General features: G+C 34.9%; 1 protein-coding gene across 1 annotated transcript in view; it reads right to left on the bottom strand.

Annotated features, from left to right (window-relative positions):
- Positions 1-3,517: 3,517 nt before the first annotated feature.
- CLVS2 (clavesin 2) overlaps positions 3,518-11,416 on the bottom strand; it is an 80,852-nt gene continuing 72,953 nt past the window's right edge. Inside the window, exons 5-6 of the mRNA XM_012643810.1 lie at positions 10,149-10,369; positions 3,518-3,920 (exon numbers count right to left, since the gene is read on the bottom strand). Of these exons, the coding sequence (XP_012499264.1) occupies positions 3,833-3,920; positions 10,149-10,369 (309 nt within the window). The 3' untranslated portion in view covers positions 3,518-3,832. The remainder of the gene's footprint in view (positions 3,921-10,148; positions 10,370-11,416) is intronic.

Consider the following 11,416-nt stretch of genomic DNA (forward strand, 5'->3'; position numbering starts at 1 on the left):
TAAATACCACATCTAAAAGTTCAAATACCATGCCAGAGCTCTGCTCATTTTCTTTTTGTGTTAAAAATCTCTCTGAAATATCCTCAAGGCTGATGACAACTTTTCAAGTAATCATTAATAAGTATACACATGCAAAAAAAAAAGAAGCAAAGAGATATTATTAACCAACCGAAGAAGGTAGACCTTTAAATAAAACAACAGAAGAGTATACAGCCTCTCAGCAAGTTTTCTTAATATAACTTCTTTAAAGGACCACAGACATGTCCATAAACCTTTAGGTTGTTTGTAGAAACAAAGAAAGCTTGTCCCTGAAGATACACTCCATGGTTCTGAAGGTTTCCTTTGGTGAGGTCATAAACATATTCCTCAATGTCTAAAACTACTCTTCATTTTCTTGATGCAATAGAAGGACTTCTGTTCCCTCAGGAATATTACAGAAACTTCAAATATTTAATTTAACAATGTGACCTAATTAACAATATTAAAAGAACCTAGATGCTTGGCTTTCCTGCTTATGAATGTATGAATTTTTGGTAAATACTTATTTATAAGGTAAATAAGCATTTTACATGAAAAGACTTAATGAATGACTCCGTCTAGGCTTATGCAAACTATTATTGAAATGAAAGAAATCATGCATGCCCACTTCAAAAACTTGCTTGCAAAACTCCGTTTAATACTTGAATATTGTTTTAGCGTAGTGCCAGGTTTGTTATTAACATGTATTAAAGTGACTGAATTTAACTTACACAGAGACTTAGTACTGTATGAAAATACTCCAAGCAAGACCTCAAATATCCTTCTTCAAATGATATCTAAATTTCACCCTTATAATATAGATGCATGTACTTACTTACTAGAAGACAGTACAAATAAAATCCATATGCCAATATTATTACTACTTTATTCTATTTTTAAAGAGGCACTTCTTCATATTTCTTAGAGTATATTTTCCTGATGATCTCTTCCTTTTTATATAGCAGTCAAAAATGTGTGCAAACATCACTGACAACATAATAAGAGAAGTTATTTATTTTTAAGCCAGCTTTAGAAGCAGCTGCTCCTGAACAACTGGAAGAAAGAAAAGATTTCATAAATAGAAGGTAGAATAGGCAGGCTGAGAGAAGTTAATGGACTACTGGCCTATTCCAAGTCAAATGTGGTAATCTTTGAAATCCACAAAATTTCAAGTGACAAGACAACTAAAAAGGAAAATCACAGCTTTCAAAGTGGAGAGGCAAATTCATTAGGGCAAATAGTCCAGTGTGTGTGTGTCTAAGTGTGTGTGAGTGAAGATGTACTACTGCAATTAAAATAAGGAATATATGGGTACTCATTTAGTAGGTTATATAATAACACACATAACTCTGCAACACAGACTATCATGTAAGAGGAAAAATCCCTAAACAGTGCTAGCTAGCTGGTGCTGAGGAGAAAATTTATAAAGTTGAACAAATATCCCTTGTCTAAGCAGCTTCAAAAACATTACTAGAAAATGAGTTTATTCACAGACTGAACTAGATATAGCAATTTCAAAAGGCAACATCCTTGTAATTTGTTCATTCATTTTTATATATTTTACACAATCTAGCCAACTCTCAATTGCTCATTTGAAGACGAGAAGCAATGCAATGCAAAGTTTCCAAATGTGGGGCTGGAAGACAGTGTAAATGATACTTATAATTAGACAGGCATACATATGAAATATGCCATTCTAGTTATTTTTATATATGACACTAACTTTATGATAATGGAGAGAAGCTGGCTATGCTGGAAGAATTCTGAAAACTGGCAATAAATGGTGCACATCAAGAGAAACCCATGAGAATGGAAAGTTGACTGCTCTTCTCTACTTACGTTGTTTCTATTTTATTCCAATGGCTCACATTGTTTAAGACTAATTTATATTGTCTCTAAAGCCCAGGGCTATGGTTAGGATTCTTGCAAAGATGAGAGTTGCCGTGGCTTTTTGTCTCTAATTCATTCCAATCTCTGTAATAATTATTTGATAGTCACTCTTCTTCTGCACGTGACTGGAGTTTGGCACTCTTAAGGTATCTTTCACTCATGCTAATTAATGTATTTTTACACACATTAGACAGTCCATTGGTATACTACAGATTGGTGAACTGATCTTGCTTTTAAGATTTTTGGCTGTAAAATTATAACTGGAATTTTTGGAGTTTTTGGCTAAAAAATGTAAAGGCTGCCACATGCCTTTATTTCTGTTGGTTTCCAAGTGTTCTTGGAGATATGTTTTTTTCAAAAGAATATTTTAATGGTAAATTCTCAATCTCAAGATTTATCATGCTGAAAGGGTAATAAAAATCTTGCTTTCTCATGTTAAAGTTTGAAATTTAAAATAAGATTATTAAAATTTGCTATAATTATAGAATTTTTATGAAATAAAATGGTAAATAATATATGAATTCCAAATCTAGATATAAACTACATGCTATCTTACATGCCTTCAGATGATTTCATTACATCTCCTGGATATAATGTATTCTTTTAATGTTTTGTGAAAAGAAATTGTATACATATAGGATCACTAGGATAATTAACTCGAATTTGAGAAAAAAATATTTCACTCTTTGTCACCGAATATCACCTACACTATGTTGAGACCTGTTGCTTCTTTGAAGAAAAAACATAGTTTAAATAAAATGACATATTCAAGATTGCATTATAAATTAAATTGGAATTCCCTTAAATAGGTACACTGAAAGTCTGTTTCACTATTTCTCATTTTCATTAACTTCAGTGAAGTTTTCCAGAGTTAACATCTCATGTAATCATCTATAACATCTCTAAAATCATTTAATATGTTTGATTTATTTTATAAGCCTGTCAATCAAGGATTTATTAGAGCTTAGTAAAAATATATATGGTGCATGTGAATATACATATATATTTTTTCCAACCAGTGCACAATAATTAGAAATTAGCCCCTTATCTATAAGTGGCAAAATTTTGTGTTCAAAATTAGCTGTTAAAAGACTACTCACATATAAGTTCTCATTCTCTTGGTCAAAGCATTTTGAGGGAAAATGTTCTTAGAGCACATCAGACAGAGGGTACAGTGGGGTCTTGAATAAAGGGTGCATTGTGAAGACAGCAGTTTAAAAAGAATCCACTCTCTTTCACAATTCTGCATCTTAATTGGGGAAACATATCTTTTCATGAGATTCCAAGAATTAAACAACATAGAAGAGTTCAATTAAGTGTTCGGTTTACCAGCTCATCTGCCATTCCTTGTCTCCAAACTCCAAGGCCAGTTAAAGTCACTAAGACATGTTTTTCTCTGAAATGAAAATCACTAGACAGGATACATTAATTGTCATAATTTCCTAGAATCATTTAGTTCCCTGTGCTCATTAAAAGTATGTTTGAATACCGACACAGTTTCAGAGAAAAACAATGAAAACAATCACTATGATAGCTGAAATATGGCTTCATAGGAAACAGGGCTACATTTAATTAGCTTTGATTGTTTGCCTTTTCTGCTTTTTGTTAGAGTTCATATCACTGGTATAGACTTTTGAGCCAATCCTTTCCAAATTAAATTACTACCAAAATTTACAAACTTGACACGAAGATTACATTATATTTACAAAGAACTTGGCACTTACAGAATAAATTATTGACTTTTTTTTAATCCAGCCCAGGGCACCCATGGTTCAGACAAATGGGAAAGCCTGATGCCTTATTATATATTATGCTACATTAACATGAATAAATAGGTTTCCAGCTGATAATTCCTCCACAGTGCTGTCCCTGTTGCTGAAAACCAGTACCTTCCATTTCTAATCCGTGAAGGGGTGTAGAGAAGTTAGTCCAGAGAAAGCAAAGGTTGCATGTTTTCTTCCTCGTTTTTATCCATGCGTTTTAGTACTGTAGGATCCACTACTGATTGGGATCTGGAAAGGATAAAGCCAGTGTCAGTGAGTTATTACCAAATAATCACCCACATGATACTCTCTTCTCTGTCTTTTCTTTGTCATTACTTCTCCCATGGATGTAGAATATCTTCCCCTACATCAAGGAATTAATGAACTGTGGATGTTGCACATTTAGAAAAAAAACCACTTATAGTGGTATTTTGCATTGGAGTGAAGAAACAATCCCCTCTGGCCTCTAAATAGAATGGTGAGAAGCAAAGATTCTTTTCTTTGAGATATTGAGAATTTTTAGTGTAGGACCAAAGTTTTCCAATAAACATTTCCAAATGGTACAAATACTATAGTGAAATGATTATTAGGAGAAATTAAATAGAAATGATAGGAGGCTTAATCCCCGTCTTAAAGGAATCCATGAAACAAATTCAACATGAATGTGCATTTTTCTTTAACCATCATTTTTATTTTAATGTGACATCAACAAAAAAATCCCAAATTTGAATGCAATTTTGTTAAATTTCCCATTAGAACATTCAAATAAAATCAACTTTACTCTTGAACCTTTCATAAAATCGTTAAAGACTTTTAAAAAGAAAAAAACCCTCTTGTTTAGGCAGCAACACTTTATGATTAGGAAAACACATAATTGGAAACCCCCCTATAATACATGCGTTTGATAGCAGGTGGAATTATATCTCAATTTATCATTAGGAAACAACATGAAAGCGGGAAGGAGGAAAATCAATGAAACATGCTCCCTTTGTGGCAGGAAACTGCCATCTTAATAGCTATAGCATTAAGGAAGCAGCTGCCCTTTTTAAAATTCTCCTCGGTAATGAATTCTTCCCCTGCTGCTGCATTCCAGCCAATTGGCTTTTGCTGTGGCAATATGCCTCTTAACAGACCTCATTAACTTTCGAAAAGAAAGACTATAAGCTAAAACACAACTGCACATGCTAATGAAAAAGAACAGCAACGGAACTAATTATCAAAGAAAAAATAATTACAGGATTAACTGATAAATCGATTTCTTTATTTAAATAAACTCAAATGCTTTTCTAAAGAGGGAATGAAAATGAAGGTGAGAGCATTAAAAAAAGGAAAGATTTTGTTTCTTAACTCATTTATACTATTTTATCTCAATGTTAAATAGGCATTAGAGGCCTATCTCAGCAAAGGGACTGACTGAAGTTTGTGTGTGCGTGTGTGTGTGTGTGTGCATTTTCAAGGAAGAGAGAAAGCGAGAAGGAGGAGGAGAGAGGAGGAGGAGAGAGAGAGAAAAAAGATTTTTGCATCAATTTTAAATACAGTAATACATGTTTATTATCTTTTTTAAAAAGTTCAGGAGTAAAATACTTTTTAAAAAAGTGGACAATTGCACAAAACACTTAGTAATTAGACCTTTAACACTGTTTTTAGGTAAAACCCAATGGAGAAAATGAGTTTCCCAATATGAATCCTTGTTAAAACAGAAAAAGGTTCATTTAATGTCCTTTGCTAGAGCATTAACTCAACAACTGGCACGCACTAGACTATAAGTTCCATGAGCAAGGACTTCATCAGTTTCTCTCCTTACTGTGAACACAACATGTGTCATAGTAAGGATGCACTTCTATCAATGTCTTAACTTTCACCCAGTAAATAATGCCCATATTAAAAGAATTTTGGTTTTAAGCATTTGAAATGAAGAGTAATGAGGATAATGGAGAAAACAATTCTTTGTAAAATATAAATTTTAAAATTCTCATAAAATTAAATCTACTATATAAATGTTGAGGTACATCCTGATAATATTCCCTAAGTAAACACCAAAGCTTTTCAGATAGCAGGAGGTAATTTAAACATTTGCATTTGCCATAATATTCTATTAAAACACACATCATACATATATACACACAAATACACACACATTCTTCTAAGTCCATGTTTCATGACTTTTTTGAAAAAAATATTATTTGAGGATATGACAATTTTAACAAAATATTTTAAATTACAGTGTATTAGTCAACCTGGGATTAGGTCCCCAGTTTACTTTTATCATGCATTATAGATATCAGAATTGTTGGATGGTGAATGTTGGTTCTATATGTGGAACAATTCTTCAACAACAGAAAAAAAAACAGGCAAAGACAGTTTGTGATTAAGATTTTTTTTAATATATAGCTGTCTCGAGTGTACTATAGTTTTAGTCCTGATTTTTTGTTTTTACTCTCTAATATGAAAGAATGGGATTATTTGTGCAGGATCAAAACTGTTAATGAATTGGTTTATTCCAGCTGCAATAGGGAGAAAGCCGTCTATTAATAACTCATAGTACATCTCAGGGGTCTCCACACAGCCTCTACTGTTTTTGCAATGAAAAACTTTTTTATTTTTTGAAAACCAATAATTTAAATTTGGCATCCAGTACTCATTTATTCATTTATTATGCATCTACCATATTGTGCTATTCCATAGCGTTTAAGAGGCTAGATTTCTTTTGGACAGAAGTAGATTCCCATTCCGTTGCTAGTAATAGCAATTTACTAACTCTGTGATCATGGGAAGGCTATTTAAACTTCCTAAGATTTTGTTCTCTTATTTGTAAAATGGGGAAAATAACACCCACATCATTCAGATATAATGAGGATCAGATGCAATAATGTATAAAGCCCTGCACAAATTCTGGCATATGGAAAATGGTAATGGTGAAGGATATAGCTCATGGAATACTATGGCCTATATACAAATATTAGCATTACTACCGTGTAGTTATGCAACATGTGGAAGTCACTTACCTTCCCTGTGTCTCAGTCTCTCCATCAATAAAATGGGGATAGTACTACCCTATTAGTTGCTTTGAGAAGCAAATGAGTCAAAATATACAAAACATTAGAATAGGGTTTGGCATATAGTAACAATAAATGTTTACTATTTTTCAATAAAATATATTCAATATTCAATAATCAGAAATTCACATCACCATAATAACATTAGAATTATTGCTCACTGCAGTTTTTATGTGCTAGCACTATTCTAGGTACTGAAGATGTAAAGTAAAAGATACTCCTTAATTAGAAAATACTCACAATATAATGAACTTTGTGTCTTTTCACATGACTATCCTATTACTTCACAAATTTACATAGGAGCACAAAGTTGTCTTCTTATGATGTAGCTAAATTTACCCAAAAGAAGAATTACCCACAGCTCTTTGGTGAAGCAATGAGTTTTCCACCTCACTCTAAGAATGACATAAAACTGCAAAAAGGAAAAGGACCAACGGGAGCCAGGGTGAAATGTAGGAGAACCTTTTCCCATCCCGCATGGAGAACTGCCATTCCCTCCCTGACAAAGAGAAAAAGAGAATCGAGTGAAACAAGCAGTTTCTCAATATCATTCTTCAGGATTTTTCCAGTGTAATCACAAATGTTTCATATGATGCCAAACATACACCAAACAAACGATGTCTGAAATTCTAGTCGGCCCATGTCAGAAGCTAGAAACTCAGGGTTGGGGCCACTGATGTGCTGTAAGCAAAGAACAGGGAGAAAAATGGCCTAATAAATTGGAGAAGAGAATCAGGATCCAAAAGGACTTCAAAAGGTGGACAGACTGAGCCAAATCTAACAAGATCAATTAAAATAATATGACTGGGGAAAAAAGGTTAAACAGAAATAAAGAATTAGGAGGATATAGATTGATAAGTAAAGAGACTTTCTAGATTTAGGAAGCCGGATACGAGTCAGCAATGTGCTTTGGCTGCCTGAAAAACAGCAATAGTGACAACAACAATAGCATAAAAAGAAGTCAATGAGGTCTACACTACAAAGTCAGAGTTCTGGAACCTAAATGCAAGTAATAAAACTGGGCTCAGACGTCACCTAGTCGGTTACAAATACTGCACTTAATGGGGGTCACTGACAGACAGCAGAGCACTCCTTCATTCATTCAACTGATATTTAGGGAGCACCCTCTGTATGACGGGACCTTCTCCAGGCATTGGGGATTCAGAGGAGAACAAGACAGACAAAATCACTGTGGTCTCTATTCTCTATGACGCTCACATGGGGAGATGGGGTGCAGATATAAAATTAAATAATATCAATCATTTTATAGATCACTAGGTACTATGAAGAAAAGAAAGGATTGACAGGGAATGACTAGAATGAGGGAGAAACAGAGCTAAAGACCAGGCGGGTGATAAGATCAAAAAACTCTTGAGGAGTTGACCTTTAATGGGGATGAGCCATTTGAAGATGAAGGAAAAAAGCATTTCAGGCAGTAGTGACAAACATAAAAACCCTTAGATAGGAACAAGGTGGAGAGGCTGAAGGAACATAGAGGAGGCTATTGTGGTCTAAAAGGTAGGGGTGGAAGGAGAGGGTGGGATACACCTGGTAGAGAGAGGGAAGCAAGGTCAGATCAGGTAGCCACTTCTAAGCCATGAAAATGAGTTGGTTTTATTCATTGTATAAACTGCAGTTATTTAAAAACTTAAAGCAAAGGTGTGGAATGATTCAATTTATACTTTTAAAAGATTTTTAATTGCCATATGGATAACAAATGGAGGATAGGGGAGCAAGTAAGGCTGGAGATAATAAAGGCAGTTAAGAAATTTTGGGAGTGGGTGCAAGTGAGCAGACTGTGGGTGATGGTGGTGTAACAAGGTTGTAGAGTTTATGCAGAGAACTGTGCTCTTATTATGGGACCGTGTAAGTGAACATGCCACAGGAGGAATGGCTGAAGTAAGAGACCCTTATTAGGTGGCAAAGAAGAAGACTAATGAACACTGATGACAGCTGTCTCCAAATCCTTACATAGCTCAGTTCCATAGTGAGAAAGCTCAGTGCCATGCCATCATGAAGGGTAGACAAGCTTTATGTCAACAATATGAAAGACTCCATCCCTCATGGATTGGAACCCTGCTCTATTACAGACTACTTAACATTGAGGATACAATACCTGTTTAAAAGGGTGCTGTGAGGATTAAATAAATTAATGTAAAAACAAAAAACACCTAGTAAGGGCCTAATTCATGATAAGTGCAGAGTAAATAACAGATTATAACTACTATTATTAGGATTATGACTTTATTAGATGGAAGCTATTCTTAGGTAGCTACATTTAACCATTTTTGTTTTGGAAAACTTTTTGAAACTTTGATGAAATATATGTCTTTTCTCCAGAAAAATGCACAAAGTATATATAGTACATTCACACATATACACACAAGATTTTACATACAACTTTTAGCACTTAACAGAATCCTTTGAGAGCCCATCCATGAATCCCTTAGGTTGGGTGAGAATAGATCTCAAGAAGTTCTGTTCTAAGAGAAGGGAGTTAAGAAGCCTAAAAGTTGGTTTAAATATAAGCTTGCTGACTAGCAAAAAACCATTTCCCCACAATGTTTTGCACTAGGGATGGTTAGACCTTTAGACAAAGACTTGGCAGAGATATTGAAAAGGGACCACAAGTTTTGACCATGGTGTTTCAATTGAAGTGTTTGTGTTTGTGTATGTGTGTATGTGTGTGTATGTGTGTGTGTGTGTGTTGGTTGCTTTCGTCAAAGGGAATCTTACAGAAGTCTAATAAATTGCTTAGATAGGAGAGTTGCTCTCATCACAGTGGAAATAGGCACTCTCCATACCCCACTGGTTGGCCTGAGCCACCATCAAAACCTTTGGTTCCTCAGGGTACAATATGAAAACCACTGAATCTGGTGACTTCTAAGGGCCCTGCTAGATTGTTTGTTAATCTGGAACAACACTAAATTGAGGTTATCTCAAATGACTTTGTCTTAATTGACAATCACATATATACATGGGGTACAACGTGATGCACAAATACTATATGATGTCACATCTATGTGGAATATAAAATAGTTAAACTCATAGGAGTAAAGAGTAGAATGGTTGTTACCAGGCACTGAGGTGGAGGGTGGAGAGATATTGGTCAAAGGGTACAAAGTTTCAGTTGATGAAGAGGAAGTTGTGGAGACCTACTGCACAGCAGAGTGACCAGAGTTAATAATGTGTTGTATACTTGAAAACTGCTGAGTAGATTTTAAATGTACTCACTACAAAGAAAAAAAAAAAGACTTTATCTTTGACTCAAAATTCCTATACATCCAATCATGGGAGCATGAAATACTTCAAAATCTCACGGGAAAAAATGTATACAGTAAAATATAAAACTTGGAGTTTGACTCAAGATGCCTCCCCCACCCCTGGCCCCAGCCCTCTTCCCAATCCATCTCCAACATACCTCTTCATGGACTTGGGGGAGAGTTCCTTTTCTACTTCCTTCACGGGCATGCTGTAGGAGTCCACGTTGTACTCACTGTCATCATCATACTCATGGTCTAGCAGTGTTCTTGCCCATGTTCCCATGTCATAAGGGGGCAGCATTCCTCCAAACTCAGAGGGCAGAATCTCGGGATGTATTAGTTGGTGTAGACTGTTGAGGTTGTTACCATGCAAAAATATCTATAAATGCAAGAAGAGTGGAGGGAAGAAAACACACAGAGGAAACTAAATACCATCCAAATGCTGGGAGGAGGAAATGAGCATAAGAAGAGCAAACACAAGAGTTGTCCAAGTCTGTTAAGATTTTTCAGATCCTCATCCATTCTGTGAAACAGTTAGGGCTGGTACTATTCTCCTAATATTTCCTATCAAAATCCTGAGGTTCAGAGATTTTAAGTAGTTTCTGAAAGGTCAGATAATCATTGGGTTAAAGAGCTGGAACCAAAAATTTGGTTTCCTGCTTCATAGTCAGGGGCATGAGTAGAATAAGATGTGCGTGCTGATCTGAACACATCCTGGTGTTAGTTGTGCAAACTTGATGATGTGCATAATGAATGCTGTGAAAACAGACCCTTCTCATAAGGGACACATCAATTATCAATTATAGAGCCTATCCAAGATATTATGCCCAAAAGCTGTCACTAGCATGGCTTTCTTCTTATCGTCAATAAAAATAAGAATACTGCAACCACTAAATTACCAGTTTATAATGCACAGTGGGCGATGTAAATAATAGAAGTAGATTAGCATCATCATAATGAAAGAAAGAGTGAGGTTCCTGTCCCAGGGGACATTATGTTCTGTACTGTTGCCAGCACCTTCTCTACTAAAGATTTCCATACTTATTGTCCAAATAGAAAATGAAGTCATAGATTGAAAATGTAAAGCTGTATGTATACATTAATTATTGGTATGATTGTCTACATGGAGCTGTTATTGAAAAATTGAGAAATATTCAAGCCACATACTCAAGATTTGTTTCTCCATAAATTACTACCTTTCCTCCTCTTCTTTCATTTCTCAAAACTGCAGCTCAGCCTTCTCTGATACAGCATTGTTGTCATCTCATATAAATTTATGTAATGTTTATTTAAAAATTATGTGTATAGCACACAGCTCGATATAGTAAGCATTCTCGCTCCCTTATTTGTTAAGTGAGGCTGTTAGGGAAGATCTTTAGGATTCCTTACAATTCTGTAAAATGTTATGATTAGATTGCTCTGAGTG

Source organism: Propithecus coquereli, unplaced genomic scaffold (assembly GCF_000956105.1).
Source record: "Propithecus coquereli isolate 6110/MARCELLA unplaced genomic scaffold, Pcoq_1.0 Scaffold200, whole genome shotgun sequence".
Lineage (NCBI taxonomy): Eukaryota > Metazoa > Chordata > Mammalia > Primates > Indriidae > Propithecus > Propithecus coquereli.